The sequence below is a fragment of the Scyliorhinus canicula genome, chromosome 11, assembly GCF_902713615.1.
Source record: "Scyliorhinus canicula chromosome 11, sScyCan1.1, whole genome shotgun sequence".
NCBI lineage: Eukaryota > Metazoa > Chordata > Chondrichthyes > Carcharhiniformes > Scyliorhinidae > Scyliorhinus > Scyliorhinus canicula.
Genome location: NC_052156.1, coordinates 151,442,153 through 151,465,875, shown reverse-complemented (window position 1 = coordinate 151,465,875; position 23,723 = coordinate 151,442,153). Strand labels below are relative to the sequence as shown.

The window sequence follows — 23,723 nt, the reverse complement described above, 5'->3', positions numbered from 1 at the left end:
ATCACTCATTTTACACCATCGCTCAAATTGAACATGGTGCTTAGAGAGTGCACTTCACATTTCAAACTAAAAAAGTTTGAATCTTCCATGCCTCCCTTTCCGAGTAATGAAGGTAAGATAGAGAAGCAATGAACTTGAAAATGCAGAATGCATTTAAGAGCAAGTGGAGCAAGACCAGGAGTTATACTGGCCTTGCACTGTGTGACCCACACTCGTCACCAATTTCCTGGAGGGGCAGTGAAAGGGAGCCTCAACTACTGGAAAATCACAAGACCTCTCACTGGTACAGCAAGCTTGGGAAATTTCCTGCCGCACCCTTATGACCAGAGATTTTGTATTTGAAACAGAGATAACGAGCCAGAGGCACAATTGTGGATTCCTTCTGTTCAAACGTAGTTTGTGCTTGGAGACAGCACTTTAAATTGTTCCAACATCAAAATCAGCAAGTTCTTGCATGACCTTGGAGGGCACAAAGGACATCTTGGGCCTTTGGTGGGAAAGGCCCACCTTTCCAATTTACATCAAGCCCATCTTTACCTTGGTCAATATGCTGACTGCTGCCCTCTGGATGTTAAATAGAGACGGCCACACTGTGCCATGAAGCTGTTCCACTGCCTTTACCGATAAGAGCATAGTGCTCAGAGTGAGAGGGTGAAACAGTGCGATAACCAAAGGAGTATGGAGCAGACTACGTAATAACATCAAGTTATGTGTTTGGACCAAATCGCCTCATTGCTAGGCGAAGATAGACCTGGCTATAATTTGGCACAAAATGTCACTAGCAGGGAAGGAAAATGCCTGGCATTTCAGGAAGTGGTTAGTGCAGGACTTCATAGAGAGTTGTCCTCTACATTTGCAACCTCTCACCCTGACTCGAGAATGGGCAATGGTGACTCTGGGCAAATACACACCTTCCTCAGCACTGACATCTGATTAAAGCAAAACATTGAAATAAAATTTAACCGCATGATTGTGATAATCAATTGCTTTGCTACACCTAGGAGTTTATCCATTTGAAATCAATGGATTGATACCTCTGTTAAAATGGCAAATGGAGGAATTTCTTTTTAAAATTTTCCAATTAAGGGGCAATTTAGCATGGCCAATCCACCTACCCTGAACATCTTTGGGTTGTGGGGGTAAGAACCACGCATACCCATGGAGAAAGTGCAAACTCCACACAGACAGTGACCCAGGGCTATAATACTATAATTCCTAATGTGCTCCAGGTAGCATTACTAGGTACTGGAAGTGTAATTCCGAGACCTTGACTACTCATTTTTTTCCTGCACAATGGGACCTTGTACTGCCAACCTGGACACTTCCAATGCCATCTTCTGGTTCTTGTAGAAATGTTGCTTATGTTTTAATGTATATGTTACAAAGTGTTTTTCTTAACACAAAAATAATTGTTCTCTATCAATACACTTTCAGAATTAACTGCAATTCTGATACATAATCTGGTCAATCAAAAATTCAAATACACAACCACAGAAACTGCACTGCAGTGTTCATAATTAAACAAATTATTTATGCACGTTGTTTTTGCCACAGAAAGCCCTTTTAACAAGCTTTGAACAACATTTTGTCTTTCCTCTCTGTCCTTTTTTGAACATCATTCTGCTACTTGTCTCCTGAAGTCTACAGGGTTTTAACATCCCTCTATCCTTTCCAGCCATATCCAACTGATTATTTACAACAGCAAAGCACAAAAGGCCATATTTAGCCCGCCATGTCTCTGGTCGGCAAAGGTGGATGGGACAGGTAAGCCCCTTGGCCATGTTGTGGGGTTGATGCTTGTTGAGTCAAAGAGACAGAGTTAAGAGACAGATCTGACAACGTGATTAGCTGCAAACAGGCCACATTTGTAACTGGGTCAGAACCGTTTCAAAGAGTATAGTACCCTGGGTGTAAGGAGATCAAAGACAACAGGCAGCATGTCTAAGCTGCTGTGACACTGATCATCCTTCAGAGTTGTTGAATTGGAGCCCTGACTTTGGTTTAAAGTCTGCAGCAGTCTTTGTACTGCCTCTGTATGCAACTGAGTCTGATGATACAGAAGAACAATTCTAAACATTCCCCCCTCCAAGGTCTTCTTACGTAGTCCTAGATTCCAATTCAATGGTAATTTGCTGCCAACTCGAATGAGCAAAATGCCCCAAGGTGCTTCACAGGAGCATGAGCAGGCAGAAAACACATTGAGCCAAAAAAAGATATTCAGGAGGGGTAACCACAAACATGGTCAAAGGGATGGGTCATAAGGATTAAGGGAGAAAAGAGAGGTGGAGGTGTTCAGAGACTTGGGGAGGGTTATAGGGCGGAGAGAGGTTACAGAGGTATAGAGGGGTGATGCCATCAAGGAATTTAAGGACAAAGTTGAGGATTTTAAATGAGATATTGTGGGACCAGGAGTCAATATAGATGAGTACTAGATGAGCAAAATTTGATGTTGGATAGGATATGAGCTGTAGGGCTTTTTTTTTTTTTGCTTTTTAAAAAAATTTAGAGTACTCAATTTATTTTTTCCAATTAAAAGGCAATTTAGCGTGGCCAATTCACCTAACCTGCACATCTTTGGGTTGTGGGGGCGAAACCCACGCAGACACGGGGAGAATGTGCAAACTCCACACGGACAGTGACCCAGGGCCGGGATTCGAACCCGGGTCCTCAGCGCCGTAGGCAGCAATGCTAACCACTGTGCTACCGTGCTGCCCTGGCTGTAGGGCTTTTGATGAAAGGTTGAGGATGAGAAAATGGACAGTAGAATAATATAAAAGTAGAGTTGAATAGATCACAGTAAAAATAGATTAAATAGACTCAGGAGACATGTCCAATGTGTGCTGTATAGTCAGTTTTAAACATGTAAGTTGGGCTACGAGCACCCAACGTTAGAGGTGGAGGATTCTTAAGCAGCAAAGGAAAGATTGGGGGAGCAAATGGCAATGGATAGAGTTGCAAAGGACAGGAGTTCATTATTGAATGACCAGCTTGAGCAGGAAAAAGGCAAGATTGATCTTATTCACTTTACCATTCTAGCAGGGATGGTCAACAGCAAATGACTATATCCAGTGAACACTGTAATCATTTTGATATCCCCCACATTCAGACACACAGCTAGGCAGCACCACAACAGACCTTCATTTAACTTGGGCACAACAACGTAATAAATTTGTGACCCGGTATCTTGGACTCATCAGTGCTGATCTCAGCGCTCCAGACAGGTTTGGGGACACCTTGGTTCTATTAACACTTGCAGTTTTCATGACTAACATTTCCCTTCCCTTCAGAGTACAGAATTGACCGAGTCAATCCCTGACACGTTGTTTCCTCGATTTTATTTTTTTTTAAATGGGCCATTCTTAACCTTACATTTTTTTTCTCCTTTGCTTTTTATATACATTCAGGGAACAAGAAGTTATATCTTTGTAAAATAAAACGCACCAACCCTTGTGACTGATGCTAGGCGAAGATTAAAAGTTTGGAGGTGGAACTCGGTAGCACAGGGTGAAGTTATTAAAACCAGCAGTTCAACAGTTATTCAACTGGTTGGTGAGTTAGTGACAAAGAATCCTTCATTTTGGTTTTTCACTCCGAGGAAAGCAATCATGAGATATATTGTTTGTAAAGAGGATTGCTTTATCATCAGAGTGGTTGAGTTGCATGTTTTAAAGAGAAATTGGATAATTATTGGAAGCTGGGACAAGATTTGATTGCTATGGAAAAGGGTCAGCAGAGGCACGATGGACCAAGTGGCCTCCTTCTGTAAACTTCAATGATATAACTTGTTGGGTTTGTACAAAATCCAACTGAAGGCAAGGCGTGGCCACATATATTTAATCTTCCGCCAAAGATAAATGAATCATCCTGGTCTAGTAGAATGCAAGGCTAGTCGTGGAAGTTACTTGCATTCCCATTCCTGACCAATTCACTGAGCTTCAGATCCAAAATGGTCTTCGGTAACTTTACCAAATTGGTGCTTTAGGATGGTTTATGATGCTCTACACGGCCTTGTGCATTATTGTGGAAGGCCTCTTCTTGGTAGATGGCTCCTAATGCCATGGGGCACTGCAATCGTTCAGGAGTGTATTAAAGCACTTCCTACAGATTCCATGTCCATTTGAACATAAAGTTACTTGCAGTTGCTAGCCATTTACATTCATTAGAGTTTGGTGAAATACCTCCCATGGTTTCCATGAACTCATTTGAACTGTAGCAACTAAAGTCCCGAGTTGCAGTTGGATGTGCTACATCTCGTGTGGATGATGCCTGAAACAAAACCAATATTGGCTCAAGGTTCAAAAATCAGAGCTGGCATCCATTAACTCTGCATCCACTAGATTTGTTCTGGAATGTACAGGTGCAATAGCAGTCCTTCTGCCCTGGGATCTTGGTACTTGGGGGATATTAATTACAGGGAGTCTTCCAGGCTCCATGTTGGTCGAGGAATGAGGGAATAGGTGATTGCATGGTCTCTGCGGGGGCCGGAATCGATCTCCTCGGGAAAATCCCAGCTCATCCTGCAGGACATCATCATTTAAGAGAGGGTTTGCAATTAAATTCAGAGGAGCATTCCACCTGTACCCGGAGGAGACGTTGGGTGCTCCTCTGAGAAACCTCCCATTGTTGGATCTAGGGTCGATTCCAGACTCCAGGAGAGTGCCTGGTAAATTATCCTGAATGTCAGCCGATTCCACCAAGTTTTTTTGCCCAGGCAACTTGGGTAAGCGTGGGACGGTGCTGGATGCCCTCTCTGTGCAGTAGCCCATGTCATGCATCTCCTCAGTGGGCCCCAGGGGTCTGATGCCTTTCTTTCTCTTTTTCTTTTTCTTCTTCCCAGCTTTCTTCTGGAGTTCAGGGGGAATCTCAGCTTCAATGATCCAGAGATTCCTCTTGTTCTCCTCCGGAGGCACTGAAATGAGCCAAAACAAAGTCAGACAGGAATTCCAAAGCTCTCGCTATCTCTGTTTCAAGCACTTCAGGCAACTCAACCCACTTAAAATAAGATGGCCCCTAGCTTTCGGAAATAGCATGATACCTGTATATTATGGCAGAGGCTGTGTGGGAATTTTAATTCATCAAGTGAACTGAAATAGAATACTGCAATTAATTGGCTCCTCCATTGAGGCCAGCAGGACCAAGACTTGTACAGTAATTACAACTGTCTACCCCACTGGATCATGGCCTTATTAATAATCTTTATTATTGTCACATTAAATTCAGAGGTGCATTCCACCTGTACCCGGAGGAGACGTTGGATGCTCCTCTGAGAAACCTCCCATTGTTGGATCTAGGGTCTAGGTATTGTATTAGACAGCACGGTAGCATTGTGGGTAGCACAAATGCTTCACAGCTCCAGGGTCCCAGGTTAGATTCCGGCTTGGGTCACTGTCTGTGCTGAGTCTGCACATCCTCCCCGTGTGTGCGTGGGTATCCTCCGGGTGCTCCGGTTTCCTCCCACAGTCCAAAGATGTACAGGTTAGGTGGATTGGCCATGATAAATTGCCCTTTGTGTCCAAAATTGTCCTTCATGTTGGGTGGGGTTACTGGGTTATGGGGATAGGGTGGAGGTGTTGACCTTGGGTAGGGTGCTCTTTCCAAGAGCCGGTGCAGACTAGATGGGCCGAATGGCCTCCTTCTGCACTGTCAATTCTATGAAACAAGTAGGCTTACATTAACACTACAATGAATTTGCTGTGAAAATCCCCTATAAGGAGGTGGCCAAAATACTCCAGCACGGTTTGCTTTGGGTGTTATTGCTGATGTGGTACACATTTTATATAGATTAGTTTCTGCCTCAAAACAGATGACCATACCAACTCAAGGCATCAACAGACTTCTGGGCTGTTATCTGAACTGCTGCTGTAAGGAGGCTTTTGGGGCCCAAGCTGAGATTGAAACCCAAACAAAAATCAGAGGGTTGCAAGAAAGCTCAACTGATTTATTGGCAGACCAATTGTTTATCTCACCTGGTGTCCCTACTGGAGTGACAGAAATGTCCTGAGGTAAAATGGCTCCCCTTCTAGCCACCATCTTTGTTACGTGTTGAGCCCAGGCAGACGAGAGATCAGCGGATGGTTCATTCAGGTCAAAGTTGATTCCAGCTGAAAATGTAGGATGATTTTTAAACATTGATTTCTCTCTTCGTCCTTTCCTTCCTTCCCTTCCCCCAAGATGTGTTTCAAGTAAAACTTTGCCACCAAACCATCTGCCTTACTGTAATTATAAAACAGAATTAGTTCTGCTTTATAGAATTAGTACAGAATTAGTTGTCTTTTGAGGGCTGGTTGGGGGGGGTGCGGGGTGGAGGCAGATTACAAGAGGGCAGGAAAGCAAATTGCAGGGGGAGTATGTTCAAATATAAATAGGGTTAGGAAGACAGCTTTTGGGGAGGGCAATGGCTGGAGGAGAAGACGGTAGATTGATGTTACAGTGAAATGTCACTTGGCGTTTCACGGAACAGTAATCAAAGAAAAATCTAGGCAACAGAATTCAAAATCATTAAATCAAAGCACAGGCACTTAGCCAGGTTAGCCTGTTCCAGCCTGTAGAGTAAGTTCTGTGACTCAATCACTTGTTTTATCAGTAAATTGTATACAGTCTAATCTCTTTAATAAAAACTCCTGGCGTCTGAATCAGCCTTGGCCTCCCTGATCACGATAATTTACTTTTCAACTGGGACCGGGAAACATTAATTTTTTTTAACAAGAGCTACGTTTCAACAAGTAATGCCATTTTGCTTCCTCCCTTCCATCGTCCAGGACCTTAAACACACCCTCCAGATGAAAGAGTGATTTACTTGTACTTCTTTCAATTTAGCATACTGTATTCACTGCCTACCACACTGTCTCCTATAGACTGGTGAGACTACTTTGTTGAACATCTCTGTTCAGACCTGAGCTTTTGGTCACTTATCATTTCTAATTCTCCATGTCACTTCCATTCTAACCTCTCTGTCTTTGGCACCCACTGAAGTGCACGGAAGCTCGAGAACTGGCATCTATTCTTTTGATTAAGCACTTTACAACTTACCAGACTCAACACTGAGGTCAACAATTTCAGATCATAACAACTGCTCCCATTTTAGCAGATACCAGCTGCTGATTCTGCTATTCCTATTTATTACACCTCCTTTGACCTCATTTTAAATTCCTTTTACTTGCCCCATTGCAACTATTTTTGCCTTACCATCATTTCATTTGTCATTTAATCGCTTCTGTTTTCCAATCAATCACAAACATTTTTCTTTTGCTCTCTCCTCCTTCTCACCCCTTCACTTACGGTACTTAAAATCTGTTACATTTCTATCCTATCCCAGTTATGATGAAGGGTCATCATCTTGAAACACCCACTCTTTCTCCGTCTACAGATGCTGCCAGACCTGCTGAGCACTTCCAGCATTTTCTGTTTTTATTTCAACAAGTACGCAAACGTATACAATCCCCACACTGAATAAGACCGGGCCCTTGACAATAGGAACTCACCCACTGGCCCTTCGTGAGACACAGTCTGCATACTGAATGATAGCTTTTTGTCTGGGTTTTTCAGCAACTCCTTTCGCTTTGAAAAAGCTTTGGCGATCATTCTACTCTTCTTAATTCGTTTTGGCTCATCATCGCTTCGACCAATAATTCTGAAAATATAGAAGACATTCAGTTTCCATTGAACAGGGGAGGATGGGGGTGGGGGTGAGGGTGAGGGAGAGAGTGGGATTCCTGGCTCTCCTAACAATGAGTATGACAGAGATATAACTTGTTTCAAATTGTCTCTTGGGATCCAAATTCAGACTGAACTACCTGTAATGTCACTGTGGAAACAGCAAGAGCACTCTGAAGACTGATGACTGCCCAGACTCTTCGTGTGCTCCAATAGCCAGTACTTTACTGCCTTTTAATCATTTGCTGAAAGCTACACTGACTGCTGAGTACGTCCAGCATATTTTGTTTTAATTTCAACAAGTACACAAACATATACAATCCCCACACTGAAGACCGGCCCCTTGACAATAGGAACTCACCCACTGGCCCTTCATAAGACACAGTCTGCATACTGAATGATAGCTCTTTGTCTGGGTTTTTCAGCAACTCCTTTTGCTTTGAAAAAGCTTTGCCGATCATTCTACTCTTCTTAATTCGCTTTGGCTCTTTACCAACCTTTACCAATTCTTGTTATTCGTTCATGTCATTGTATTTCGGTCCACCCATTTAAGTCCAGGTCAAAGCCATGCCACAAATCAAACCAATCTCCACTCGCTCTGCTGGGCCCCAACCTCCAACTCTGCTCAAAATATTTCCAATGAATGGGAGCACCCGTACTGGGGAAAGTTCCAATACGAGGGCGTTACTAGCCACGTTACACCACACTTATAATTTACTGGAATTGTTATCGAAGCCTCTCAATAGCCTCGATTTTAACTTAACCTATCAGGTGGGAATGTGAAAGGGACAAACTCAATCGTGTAAATCTGGCCATGTGTAATATAGGCCCCTGACCCTGTTCTTGCTGGGCACGTTTCTCTACATGCACCTTACTGATTCACTGGGGTCTCTCTGCTCCAATACGTTTGATAATAGGAACAAATTGAACTCGCATTTCCAAGCCCTTGCTTCATAGATTCATGGGTGGAGACCTTTCTTGTTGTCTTTAATTCCATTTGATTACAGGGTTGGCACAGAGCGGGCATCAGACAGCTGAGGGACCTGTTTATTGATGGGAGGTTTGCGACCCTGGGGGAGTTGGAGGAGAAATTTGGGCTCCCCCCGGGGAAAATGTTCAGGTATCTGCAGGTAAAGGCATTTGCTAGGCGGCAGGTGGAGGGATTCCCTTTGCTTCCCGCGAGGGGGGTGAGCGACAGGGTGCTTTCGGGGGTCTGGGTCGGAGAGGGGAAGATATCTGATATCTACAAGGTTATGCAGGAGGCGGAGGAGGCGTCAGTAGAGGAGCTGAAAGCTAAGTGGGAGGGGGAACTGGGGGAACAGATCGAAGACGGGACATGGCTGATGCCCTGGAGAGGGTTAATTCTTCCTCCTCGTGTGCACGGCTTAGCCTCATCCAATTCAAGTTGCTGCACCGGGCCCACATGACTGGGACGAGGATGAATAGGTTCTTTGGGGGTGAAGACAGGTGTGACAGGTGCTCGGAGAGTCCAGCGAACCATGCCCATATGTTCTGGGCATGCCCGGCACTGGAGGAGTTCTGGAAGGGGGTGTCGAGGGTGGTGGGATCCAGGGTCAAGCCAGGATGGGGACTCGCAATTTTTGTGGTTGGGGTGGAGCCGGGAGTGCAGGAGGCGAAAGAGGCCGGTGTGCTGGCCTTTGCGTCCCTAGTAGCCCGGCGAAGGATCTTGCTACAATGGAAGGATGCGAGGCCCCCAAGCGTGGAGACCTGGATCAATGACATGGCGGGTTTTATTAAGCTAGAGAAGACAAATTCGCCCTGAGAGGGTCGGTACAAGGGTTCTTTAGGCGGTGGCAACCTTTTCTCGACTTTCTGGCTCAACGATAGGGTACGGGGACAGTAGCAGCAGCAACCCGGGGGGAAGGGGGAGGGAAAAGGGGGGAAGGGGGAGGGAAAAGGGGGGAAGGGGGAGGGAAAAGGGGGGAAGGGGGAGGGAAAAGGGGGGAAGGGGGAGGGAAAAGGGGGGGGGGGGCGGACGATGACTATGTTTGTTTATTTAATTTAAATTTATTTTTAAGTTCTTTTGTTGTTCATTGGGGTTGGGGGGGTGGGGGATGTGATACATGCGTCGATACGGTCTGGGGGTGTTACAGTTATTATGGATTATTTTGTTGCATTTCATTGTTTGTCATGTTTTATATTTTCTGTAAAAAATTCCAATAAAAATTATATTAAAAAAAAAAAAATTCCATTTGATTCATTCTTTGGCAAAGTTTAGTCTTGATAACATATGTTTTCACCAACCCAACACAAAGGGCGCGATTCTCCGCTCCCCACGCCGGGTGGGAGAATCGCGGGAGGGCCCCCCGACTAATTTCACGACCCCCTGGCGCCCCCCCGCGATTCTCCGACCCGGATGGGCCGAGCGGCCTGCCGTTCGCGACCGTTTCACGACGGTGGCAATCACACCTGGTCACTGCCGTCGTGAAATTGCCGTGAGATGCCCATTTTGGGGCTTGTAGGGGGCCTGGTGGGGAATGTGGACCACGACTGTTCGGGAGGGGACAGGTCCGCGATCGGTGCCCACCGATCATCGGGCCGGCGTCTCAATCGGACGCACTATTTCCCCTCCGCAAGATCAAGCCGCCACGTCTTGCGGGGTGGCTGAGGGGAAAGACGGCCACCACCCATGCGCGGGTTCAAGCTGTCAGCCGTCATGACGTCAGCCGCGCATGCGCGGGTTGGAGCTGGCCAACCTGCGAATGCGCGGCTGACGTCACATAGGCGCAGCCGTCGCTTCACTCTCGACGCGCCGCCCGGCGGCCAAGAGTTACGGAGCGCCGCTCCTAGCCCCACCGGGAGGGGAGAATAGGGGACGCGGAACGGCCACCGAGGCCGTCGTGAAACTCGGCCTAGTTCACGACAGCCCTCCCGATTTTACACGGGAGCGGAGAATTCCGCCCAAAGCATCTCAAATACTGCAATAGGTTTTCCTTCCGTGGATCTACTCTAATAACTGTAGTTGCCTAGGCATACAAGGTATGGCCTACTTCTGCTCCTACATCTTATGGTATGACTTTAGTGTTTCACGAAGAAGCACACCCTCTAACCCCTCATTGTATTTAATGCCATATTCTCACTGTGATCACATTTATTATTCTCTGCACTGATCTAGCATTCTCATTAACTGGCATTTTCGTTTCATCTGAATTAGTAAACCCTGGATCGCAATTTTATTGGATTCCTTACCTACTTAAGAGTTCCCAATCTCCCTACGATCCAAATAACCTTTCAAATTGAAGCTCAACATCACCTAATCGTTGTTTTAATTTACCTAGTGCATCTCCTTTCAACCTTAATGACATAATACATTATGGATTCGACCTTGAATCATAGGGTTTCTCAAGAGCTGTAGAGGCTGGGTCGTTGAGTATGTTGAAGGCTAAGATAGGAGCAGAAGTAGGCAACTCGGCCCATCGAGTCTGCTCTGCCATTCAATGAGGTCATGATTGACCTGATATGATAATCCTCAACTCCACTTTGCCTGCCTTATCCCCGATGGGTTGTAGGGATAAGGCAGGCAAAGTGGAGTTGAAGATTATCGTATCAGGTCAATCACGATCTCATTGAATGGCAGAGCAGACTTGATGGACCGAATGGCCTACTTCTGCTCCTACATCGTATGGTCTCAATAATATTTTGAAAAATCTCCATGGCCCATCGATCTTTGGCTGGGAGGTGTTAGAAATGTTTAAGGAGGGCAGCACGGTGGCCTAGTGGTTAGCACAACCGCCTCACGGCGCTGAGGTCCCAGGTTCGATCCCGGCTCTGGGTCACTGTCCGTGTGGAGTTTGCACATTCTCCCCGTGTCTGCGTGGGTTTCGCCCCCACAACCCAAAAATGTGCAGAGTAGGTGGATTGGCCATGCTAAATTGCCACTTAATTGGAAAAAATAATTGGCTAATCTAAATTTAAAAAAAAAAGAAATGTTTAAGGGCAGCACGGTGGCGCAGTGGGTTAGCCCTGCTGCCTCACGGCGCCGAGGTCCCAGGTTCGATCCCGGCTCTGGGTCACTGTCTGTGTGGAGTTTGCACATTCTCCCCGTGTTTGCATGGATTTCGCCCCCACAACCCAAAGATATGCAAGCTAGATGGATTAACCATGCTAAATTGTCCCTTAATTGAAAAAAGTGAATTGGGTACGCTAAATTAATTTTTAAAATAAATGTTTAAAACAGAGATGATCTGGTCGTTATCACATTGCAGTTTTTGGGAGTTTGCTGGGTGGAAACAGATTGTCGCATTTCCTCCATTACAACAGTGACTAGAAAATAAAGCACTTTATATAAATAAAGGTCGAGAAGCCCTGTGGAAAAGGTTCAAATCCACAGTCCTTAAGGTTGAAAGGAAATGGGCTAGGTAAATTAAAACATAGCGATTAGGTGCTGTTGATTGTCTGTATGACGATGATGATGATTTCTACTATTGATATCAAGTATTAAGAGCAGAGTGCCCTGATTGTATAGCCTTAAACACAATGCTTCTATTCAGATCATTGACTCTTGGCTGGTTAATGACATGGGGCTTTGGAACTGTAATGCAATGTGCCATGCCAGTAGGTGTGTACATTCAACCCTTCATATCTCTGAGGTCCTGATATAAGACAGCCTGCTGCAGAGAGCCAGTTAATGGGAGGAATTTTCCATTTTGCAAAAGGGTTAAAAAGGACAGGTTGCACAGACTAGGCTTATTCTCCCATTCTCTGCCCCCCCCCCCCCCCCCCCCAAAAGTATGGGAGATCACGGAGGCTGGGAGGCGATTGAAATTTTTAGAGATTGATTAATCTTTGTCCAGTAAATGTACTGTTACAGAGTCACGGCAGGCAGATGGAGTTAGGATACTAATCAACCATGATCAAATGGTTGAACAGGCTGGAGGGACTGAGTGGCCTAGTCCAGGGTCTTTACCTATCAAAGAAAAACTTGCATTTACAGAGAACTATTCATGACTTGCAAATGTTTTGAAAGCGTTTTACAGCCATTGAAACATATTTGAACTGTAGTCACTGTTGTAATAGAGGAAATGCGGCAGTCAATTTGCATACAGCAAACTCCCAAAATTAGCAATGGGGTAACGACCAGATCATCTGTTTCTGTGATGTGTATCGAAGAATAAGTATGAGCCAGGACACTGACTCCTCTGCTATTCTTCAAAAGAGTACCATGGGATATTTTACATCCACCTGCAAGCGGATGGGGGCTCAGTTTAACATCCCATGTGAAAAATGGCACTTTTTAATAGTGCCGCACTCCCTCAGTACTGCATTTTCAGCCTTGACTTTGTGCTCTGGAGTGGGACTTGAACCTGGCACCTTGTGATTCAGAAGCAAGAGTGTTACCAACTGAGCCCCGGCTGACACATAGACTTGGATTCTCTGTTTCTTCATGCCAGTGAGACTCTTCGATCCCATTGGCAGTGAATGGAGATTTGGCTGAGCGTCAAATTCTCCATCCTCGCTGGCAGTGGTAGCAGGCAGACCAGCAATGGAGATGCCCGCCCATAGGCTTAGAAAGGTTGGGCCTACCTACTATTAAAGGCCTCTGCATGACAGAGGGCATCACAGGAAACACTGAAAGTAGCTTGCGTCCTTGTTCACTTATTGAAGGAGGCCATTCAGCTCATTGTGCCTGTGTAAGCTATGTGAAAGAGCTATTCAATTCACTGCACTCTCCCAGTTTCCCCCAGCCCTACACGTTATTCATTAAGAATACACCCAATTCCCTTTTCAATTTTTTAAGCAATTCTGTTTCCACCATCCTTTGAAACAGTGGATTTCAGATTATAACAACTGACTATGCCAAACCCCAGTTATTTCGCCAGTTGTGAAATCTTCGTATTCTGGTTATTACCCCAGAGTACGGTTTAGCTACTTATTAAACGAGTGAGGCCAGAGCTCAGTGATATCACTGAATTGGATGAAAATGAAAAGCAGTGTACCGTATGGAGGATGAAATAGTTTCTGCTCACAGGCCTTTATAGATCAAGAATGACAGAGGTCTCAAGACTATGACAAGCCTGTGCATCCGAGGTGACTTGTGACCTTGAAGATGGGATTGGGGCGTGGTGAAATACCTGAGACATCACAGACGAAATGGCAAGGATACATTTTGGTAATTCTAACTTTTCCATTATCCCTGATCCCAGAGTGACCCGTGATACCTGAACCACGTCCTTTTCCAGATCAAGATTGTAGCTTTGGTCCAGACCCAGGTACTCATTGCAATGCCTGTCCCAAACATGGCAAAGATGTTTATCTTTTCCACCAGGAGACTGGGCCGATTCTTGATGCTGCATTCGGGGATGGGAGTGTTGGTTTGTTCAGCAATGGACACATTAGCCTCACACCTGAGGGATAAAACACAAAGACTCTGTTTAACTATACACAAAGGTGTACAGGTGCAAGTTGGTTAAAAAAAATGCAAACAAATCTACACACAGGCACCCACAGCATAACAAATAACCAAATATATTACGAGGTACCCTGGTATGACCAATATCCCAATGCATCCATACCTGGTAATAAAGCAAACTATCGCCTATTCCTGACTCATGGCACATCCTATCCCATTCTGCATGGTGACTTCCTTGTGTCAGGCTGAGAATTAATGTTGAATATATGGAAAGATTTTGCATTTATTGAGCTCTTTTCATGACCTCTTATGTCCCAAGGTGCTTTCCAGTCAACATAATACTATTACAATGGAGTGAAGCACAGCTTAGGGATCTCACAGTCAAATAACTATCTGTTCCTTTGTGATGTTGGTTGAGGGATACAATGTTGTTCAGGGTGTTGGAGAGAAATCTCCTCTCCATCAATTAGTACTGTGGGATCTTTTCACCTGCCTGGGAGGATAGTTTGGGCCTCAATTTAACAACTCATCCAAAAGGTGGCAGCTCCAAAGGTGCAGAATTCCTTCAGTACTGCCCTGGAGTGTGAGCTGAGATTATGTGCTCAAGACTCTGGAGTGAGCTTCAACACACACACTTCTATCACAGAGGAAACAATGCTTATCACTAAGCCAAGTCTGACACCTGATGTATAAATTATATACAAATTCAAAAATAGGCGGTCCAGAATCATTTTCTGGGTCACTCTGCCTTCTTTTGTCAATCTGATATTTCTCTCCAGCAAGCACAGCACTGTCTCCATGGCACTATTTCAAAGACGGGCTGGGGAGTTAATCCTGGTTTCCTGGTGGTTAGTTATCCCTCAATCAACATTGCAGTAAAAATGGGCAGCTCGGTGGCGCAGTGGGTTAGCCCTGCTGCCTCACGGCGCCAATGGTCCCAGGTTCGATCCCGGCTCTGGGTCACTGTCCGTGTGGAGTTTGCACATTCTCCCCGTGTTTGCGTGGGTTTCGCCCCCACAACACAATGATGTGCAGGGTAGGTGGATTGGCCACGCTAAATTCCCCCTTAATTGTAAAAAATTGTGTAATCTAAATTTATACAAAAAACCTTGCCGTAAAAGCAGATTACCTGGTCATTATTACATTGTTGTTTTTGCTGTGTGCAAAATGGACTGCTGCATTTCCTACTTTTCAACAGTGACGACACTCTTAACATACTGTAAAGCACTCTGAGATGGCCTGCAGTCATGAAAAGGGCTGTATAAATTCAAGTCTTCTTTTTTGTTCACAGAACGAACCTTTGCGCTAAACTGGATTCAAACCCAGATCTAAGAATTGAATGATGCTTCACAAACTCCTCATTTATATTGTGTCTGCATTCAATCTGTCCTCTATTTTATATCCAATTGCTGATTTTCATGGGGAGGAGGAGGTTGCAAGGGATACTGGAAAGTATGTCCAATATGGCGACCTAAAGATAACCTCAGGAGCTTGGTTAAACTGAACAGGATTTGGAAATTCCAGACTTCTAGAATTTTACTGTAGGTCTTCACTGAATAGATAGCCCGAAAGCTAACATATTCTACTCTAGAGCCTGGAACATGCTGAAAGAGCCACGGTCACTTACAGAACATAGTCACGGAAACTCCTCTCCCAGTCAGCCTGGTTAAAGAAGTCATAAAAATGGCAGCCAAATGTGATGAAGACAAAACCAAATGCTAGGAATCCGAAAATGCCTGAAAAAGAAAACTCAAACCATTAAAATGACACACAATAATAATAATAACATTTCATTGTCACCAGTATGAAGTTACTGTGAAAAGCCCCTAGTCGCCACATTCGCCTGTTCGGGTAAGCTGGTACGGGAATTGAACCCACGCTGATGGCCTTGTTCTGCATCACAAACCAGCTGTCTAGCCCACTGAGCTAAACCAGCTGTATACAAACACGCGCTCACACACACGCACAGACACACGTGCACACTGACAAGATAGGAGCAGCTGATCCTAATTCCATGGCAATGAAGCACAGTTTCTTCCACAGAGTTAGTCATCCCAAATTCCTCCCCCCTATCTGCAATTATGTAGTTGGAGAAACAGAAAATGATAAAGAGGTTTAACCTTGTTTTCTTTCATTTTAATTTCTGGGTCTAAATAGGACAAACGAAAAGGGAGGAAGGTTAGGCCACACATACACTCCAGAGCATGGCTTCTACCCAACTTCTGTGGAAGGATCCTACAAACATGCATTCACGCCATTCCAAATAAAATCACAACCAAACATTCATCAAGTAACATCCTGGACCAGTTGCTTCTCGGTAATCACACAGGGTTCCCACTCTGGTTTGGATATATTCCGAGTGGTTTCATCACATGACCTCAGCCCCACAATGCTGCCATTGGTCCATCCTCCATTGCTTCCCCATGGGTGACTGGAAAGCAAATAAACTCTCCATGCACTAATTTGATCAACCAGTGATTGATTTGCCAGTTAAGCAGCCTTTCCTTTCCATTTCCCATATTTTTTTTACAATTAAAAAATTAAAATGTTCAAAAAAGATTTTAAAAATATATATTTTAATGTCCTTCTGTTTGCGCCATCGCGGTTTTGTTCCCAGCATTGTGCTGCAGATTCATCTTTAATCCCTGGAGAGTTGACAAACTTATCGTCACATCCTGAATTGCCAACTCGAGTTACACAGCAGAGAACTGAAGCTGTTTTTGAACATAAAGAGGCGAGTTCTTATCCTGCCAGGTTCCTTACCCAGACGCAGCATTGTTTCATTGATTTTACTGGCTGCTTTCTCACTCAGGAGCCCAGGGTGGTTACTTTTAATTGAAAACAGGGTCATGACACCTGTAAAAGAAACAACAAGCAACTGAAATGTGTCCGCAATGTTAAAAATAGAAGAAAACTACAATGACTAGAAACTGGAAATCAAAAACAGGCTCACTCTCTGGTCGAAGACATTGTTCTGTCATCTCTGTCCTAAATGGTCTACTCCGTATCCTCAGACTATGGCCCTCTAGTTCTGCATACACCTGCCATTGGGAACATCCTTCCTGCATCTACCCTGTCTAGTCCTGCTAGAATTTTATAGGTTTCTATGAGATCCCCTCTCATTCTTCTGAACTCCAGCAAATATAATCCTAACTGACTCAATCTCTCCTCATACGTCCATCCCAAGAATCAGTCTGGTAAACCTTTGCTGCACTTCCTCTATAGCAAGAACATCCTTCCTCAAATAAGGAGAGCAAAACTGCACACAATATTCCAAGTGTGGCCTCACCAAGGCCCTGTATAATTGCAGCAAAACACCCCTGCTCCTGTACTGAAGGCCAGCATACCATTTGCCTTCTTTACCGCCTGCTGTACCTGCATTCTTCCCTTCAGTGACTGATGTACGAGGACACCCAGGTCCCATTGCACATTCCCCTCCTAATTTATGGCCATTCAGACAATAGTCTGCCGTCTCATTTTTGCTACCAAATTGGATAACCTTGCATTTCTCCAAATTATAATTGCACCTGCATTTAATTTGCCAACTCACTCAACTTGTCCAAATCATCCCGACTGATCTCTGCATCCTCCTCACAGCTCACCCTCCCACACAACTTGGTGTCATCTGCAAATTTGGAGATATTACATTTTGTTCCTTCATCTAAATCATTAATATGTGTTATGAATAGCTGGGGTCCCAGCACCAATCCCTGCGGTACCTCACTGGTCATTGGCTGCCAATTTGAAAAAGACCCGTTAATTCCTACTCCTTGTTTCCTGTCTGCCAACCAGTTTTCTATCCATCTCAATACAATACCTCTAATGCTATGCGATTTAATTTTCCATTCTAATCTTTTATGTGAGATTTTGTCAAAAGCCTTCTGAAAGTCTAAATAAACCTCATCCACTGGCTTCCCCTCATCAACTCTAATAGATACATTCTCGAAGGATTCCTGTAATAATAATAATCTTTATTGTCACAAGTAGGCATACATTAACACTGCCATGAAGTTACTGTGAAAGTCCCTAGTCACCACACTCTGGCGCCTGTTTGGGTACAGAGGGAGAATTCAGAATATCAAAATTACCTAACAGCGCATCTTTCAGGACTTGCGGGAGGAAACCGGAGCACCCGGAGGAAACCCACACAGACAGGAGAGAACGTGCAGACTCCACACAGTGACCCAAGTCGGGAATCGAACCTGGGACCATGGAGCTGTGAAGCAATTGTGCTAACCACTGTGCTGCCGTGCCGCCCAAATCGTTAGATTTGTCAAGCATGATTTCCTCTTCATAAATCTAAGCTGACTCTGTCCAATCTTGCTATTGTTTTGTAAATACTCTGCTATAAAATCTTTGATAATGGATTCTAGAATCAGGCTACTGGTCTATAATTCCTTGTTTTCTCTTTACCTCCCTTTTTAAATAGTGGAGATACATTAGCTACCCTCCATTCTGCAGGAACTGTTCCAGAGTCTATAGGATCCTGGAAGATGACCACCAATGCATCCACTAATTTTAGAGCCACTTCATTAAGTACACTGGGATGTAGATGTTCAGCCCCTGGGGATTCATCTGCCTTCAATCCCATCAATTTTCCCAGCACCATTTCTCTACTAATATTCATCTCCTTCAGTTCCTCCCTCTCATTAAACCCTGCGTTACCCAACATTTCTGGTGTCTTATTTGTGTCCTCATTTTGAAGACGGAACCAAAGTATGGATTTAGTTGTACACCATTTCTTTCTCTCCTATTATATATACCCCTGATTCTGACTGTAAGGGACCTACATTTATCTTCACAAATCTCTTTCTCTTCACCTACTTATAGAAACTTTTACAGTCAGTTTTTTATGTTCCCTGCGAGCTTACTTTCGTATTCTATTTTTCCCTTCTTAATCAGCCCTTGGCCCTTCTTTGCTGAATTCTAAACTGCTCTGAATCCTCTTTTTTCTTTTTTTTTTAAATATAAATTTTGTGTACCCAATTAATATTTTCCAATTGAGGAGCAATTTAGCGCGGCCAATCCACAGCCTGCACATCTTTGGGTTGTGGGGACGAAACCCACGCAAACACGGGGAGAATGTGCAAACTCCACACGAACAGTGACCCAGAGCCGGGATCCAACCTGGGACATCGGTGCAGTGAGGCAGCAGGGCTAACCCACCGTCCCACCATGGTTCAATGAGTCAGATTGTAAGATGAATCTCTGCAGTTCTGTAACAATATGTGAGGGGGCTGGTTTAGCTCAGTTGACAGGACAAATGGTTCGTGTTGCAGAACACGGCCAACAGCAGGGGTTCATTTTTATTACCGTACCACCCAAGGTTATTCTCAACCTTGTCCTTCGCCTGAGGTGTAATGATCCTCAGGTTAAATCATCACCAGTCTGGGTGGCATGGTAGCGGAGTGGGTAGCACTGCTGCCTCAGAGCACCAAGGACCCGGGTTTGATCCTGGCCCCGGGTCACTGTATGTGTGGAGTTTGCACATTCTCCCCGTGTCTTCGTGGGCCTCACCCCCACAACCCAAAAATGTGCAGGCTAGGTGGATTGGCCACGCTAAATTGCCCCTTAATTGGAAAAAATAATTGGGTACTCTAAATTTATTTTTAAAATAAATTAAATAAATCATCACCAGTCAGCTCTCCTCCTCATAAGGGGAAAGCAGCCTGTATGGGGAACTGGAACTCTGGTTGAGGCTATGGTGAATTTACTTTTATTTTGTCATGTGAGAGTGCCTTTGAGAATTGAATGTTTAAGAAATGTACCGTTAAGAAATAAAGCTGATCATATTACTGAAGTGATGTCACGGGGGCGGGGGGGGGGGGGGGGGGGGGGGGGGGAGCTGAGTTCACTTCTGCTTTTTGGGAGTTTTAGTTTCAGTTTGAAGAAAGCTTGTGAGCTGCATTGCTGGTGATCTCTTCCATGAAGAACTATCTCTTAATCCTTTGGTGAAATCGGAATTGTAAAAAGGTCTCAGTATTGAATATAAATCTAATGTGCTTCTGTTTGAAGGATTTGTCAAGTCTTTTGCACGTGTAAAGGAACAGTTTGCAGGATTGGGTAGTGTATTATTTTCGGGGTTATCTTTGAAGTAAGGGGTGTTAAGAGATCCAATGTTTATTTAAAAGGTTAATTTGAGTTCGTGGAATAAACATTGTTTTGTTTTCAAAACCACGTGTCCATAATTGTAATACTACACCTGGGGAACAAGCCGTGTGCTTCAAAAGCAACAATCCATTAAAGGTGGGGGTTGGTTGAACTCCATGATACATTTTGGGGTTCTGAAAACACCTCTCCCACAACAATTTACAATATGTGAGTGGCAAGGACAGCCACAAGAGGTAATGCTGAGGGAAGAGGCTGGGAAATTGGAAAATTGTCTAATGTGAATCTTTGCCTTGAAACTCTCGGATTCAGTGCACTACAATTCAAATTTGCCATGAGGGACCATATACCTGACGCTTATAAGGGCAACTGCACATATGGTCACGGCTGATTCCAATTGTGCCAGTGTTGGACCCCACCCCATGATGGAGTTGGATGATAATCAGAGGGGCAGTCACCACAAACCAAAATTGGGAGCCAATTTAAGGGAGAGAAATCTGGCTGCGAACAGACACTGCATCGATTACTGCTACACTGCAGATGTCCAAACCACACTGACTAAAACACACAAAAGTATCACAGACTGGTACTGCAGAGTCTGACATTGTCATTCACACAATAAGAAGTCAATGCTACCTACCCCTTATAAGGAAATAGCCACCAACCAGCAGAACCAGTCCGATTGGAGCCAGGACAAACCCTGCCCGGAAGTGATAATTCTTATATCCAACAAAGCAGATCCCACTCACGGAGTCTCCATCCACCTTTGGAACAAAATAATCATAGTGCCATGATCATCCCAATGGAAATGTTTCACCGGAAGATGTGGATCACGCACACATTAAGGATCAGAATAAGTATGATACATGTTAAACAAGCAAAATACTAAGCCAGAGAAAGCTTTTTTTACTTTATATACTAGGATTAGCTAGTCACTCGTAATTTTAATCAATAACTCAGTAGCATCCTCACCCTAAATCAATCATCTACTGACCCAGTCATGAAGTTAACACAATTCTCCCCTCGGCTACCATTCTGAACTCTGCCACCATTCTAAATCTGATGTGTCTTCCAAATCTTATTTCAATACCCATCATCTCCCTGACCCTCATTACCTGTTCTCCCAAAATTAAAAAAACAGCGGCTAATTCACATTTTCCATCCCAGATTCCAGTCACTATTGTCCTTCTGCCCATCCCATTGAAAACCTCCCAGTTTCCGGACAGCACAATATGGATTACCTGAGCCAAAGCCAATATGACGACTGTCAGTATAAATGGGATCGACCAGGTGACAAGGTGGAAGTAGGACGTCTTGCCAGAGAGAGGCTGATAGGTGGTGCCCAGAGCCTTGAATGACATGTGCCAGGCATAAGTCAGCATCACAAACCAGATCACCCCAGACATGAGAGAGTAGTAGACGATAACGAATATTATAACGCAGGAGAGCGTTTCATTGGACCTGTGGGAGAAACAGCAGTTCGGAGTGTGATCTTTCTATCTGTACACGGCCACTGTATGACTCTTGCATCAGGAAACCTGCAATGTACTTAAACAAAATCACTTCAAACCATGGTGTATGTTTTTCTAAGTATAAAGAAAAAAAAATTGCATTTATATAGCTCGCTTCAAGACCTCCGGCACCCCTAAACACTTAACGGCCAATTAAATGTATTCGATGTTTAGTCACTGTTATGAAATAGGAAATGTAATAGCCAATTTTACAAAAAGAGTGAGCTCCCACAAACAGTAATATGAATTTAGTTACAAAGATGATGGTTGAAGAATAAGGCTTGAGCATCAGGTAGGCTAGGACATCAGGGAAGATTTCCTGTTTCTCTTTGAAATTGGGATCTTTTATATTCACCCAAGAGGGTAGATGAGGTCTCATCTTAATGTCTCAACAGAAAGATTGCACCTCAGACAGGGCAGCACTCCCTCAGTATTGCAATGAGTGTGTCAGCCTATAATACGTGTACAAGCGTCTGGAGTGAGACTTATCCATCTGACTCAGAGGTGACACTGTTTCTCAAACCTAGGGTAGGGGACATTCTCCAGATGCCTGGTGTCTTACTGATCCCTGTACAGACCAAAATGGTTCTGCTTTGATTCCTGGACTCTGTCGAGCTATCCCAACACCAGAAGGAACAACAGCCAGAGAATTTGTCCACGCTTTTCAAAAGTTATTTTCACGGAATGTGCTGGCTAGGCCAGTATTTTTATTGCCCACCATCTCACCTTGAACCATAGCAGTCCATGTGATGTAGGTACACCCACAGTGCTGTTAGGGAGGGAGTTCCAGGATTTTTACCCAGCGACAGTGAAGAAACGGTGACATTGTTCCAAGTCAGGATGGTGAGTGATTTGGAGGAAAACTTGCAGCTATGACCCCTTATGCTTAAATTCTTTTTTATAAACAGTTGTTCTTTTCTCATATTCTTAACGATTCTAGGACTGTCTGGCCTGACTAGTTTCCTTTCAAATTTTCCTCCCTCCCAAATGAAACAGTCCACCACATAAATATTCCTGAAAAAGTTACAAGGCCCAGATTTTCCGGTCCCCAGATTGTCAACGACCAGATGCATGACCCAAGAATACGCATCAGGGCTCTGCGGACACCTCGACGTTGTGATCCCATGGGAACTGCCTGGATAGTTTGAGCTTCCAATGGGCAATTCCACTGCAAGGTTCTGTTGAATTTACCTCAATAGTTATCCAGGAAATGGTAGATTAAATCTTAGTCTAGTTCCTGGGTAACTGTGGAACTGCACTCCCATCCTCCACAAACCCTCCAGCTCCCCATCAACCTCTCCCCTCCCCACCCCCTGGAAGATCCATGCCTTTAATTTTGTTGTAAAGCACTACTGCCTCACGGCGCCAAGGTCCCAGGGTTCGATCCCGGCCCTGGGTCACTGTCTGTGTGGAGTTTCCACATTCTCCCTATGTCTGCGTGGGTCTCACCCCCACAACCCAAAAGATGTGCAGGGTAGGTGGATTGGCCACACTAAATTGCCCCTTAATTGTGAAAAGAAATAATTGGAAATTCTGAATTTAAGGGAAAAAAATGTCTTTGAAAGTTTGAATAACATTTGATTAAATTGAAGAGTAGTTGCCAATTGTGCATATGACTGAACAAGTGGCTCAGCTGCAGGTGTACAAATTACATGGCTCGGGTTTCCCATCCTCAAACCAAAGGAATGATGAAACAAAGTGACTTATGATATCTGTGTGACGTTAAGTCCAGACATTGGTTCTGAACGCAGTTAGTTACCAATACAATAGCCCTTGTGTATTGTGACTGGGTTACAGGAAAAAAAGATTGGGGTGCAATTCATCGGCCTTGATGCACTCTTGCTTAAGCGGAACGAGGCCGGTAAAGAGCGGGAGGCGCTAAAAACGAGAACCGTGCCACGTGCCAGTTTGGGATGCAGCCGGCCCGCTCCCAAAGGCAAAATCAGGATCTCGTTGCACAATTACGTGAGCCATCCCATATCCAACGGCCTCCCATGATTCAGCGGCCTCCCCAGCAAGTGGTGATACTGGCGCCGATTAGTACTCCTTCTGAAAAACGTGAACCTGGCAGAAGGGCTTCT

The 23,723-nt window shown here is 44.5% G+C and overlaps 1 protein-coding gene across 2 annotated transcripts in view; it reads right to left on the bottom strand.

The window, feature by feature from the left end:
• Positions 1-3,337: 3,337 nt before the first annotated feature.
• The window catches only part of smo (smoothened, frizzled class receptor), a 32,613-nt gene continuing 12,227 nt past the window's right edge, over positions 3,338-23,723 (bottom strand). For both annotated transcript variants that reach the window (XM_038811748.1, XM_038811749.1), the window contains exons 5-12: positions 21,373-21,592; positions 20,772-20,895; positions 16,787-16,879; positions 15,651-15,759; positions 13,833-14,018; positions 7,482-7,630; positions 5,967-6,101; positions 3,338-4,909 (exon numbers count right to left, since the gene is read on the bottom strand). In XM_038811748.1, the coding sequence (XP_038667676.1) occupies positions 4,296-4,909; positions 5,967-6,101; positions 7,482-7,630; positions 13,833-14,018; positions 15,651-15,759; positions 16,787-16,879; positions 20,772-20,895; positions 21,373-21,592 (1,630 nt within the window). In that variant the 3' untranslated portion in view covers positions 3,338-4,295. The remainder of the gene's footprint in view (positions 4,910-5,966; positions 6,102-7,481; positions 7,631-13,832; positions 14,019-15,650; positions 15,760-16,786; positions 16,880-20,771; positions 20,896-21,372; positions 21,593-23,723) is intronic.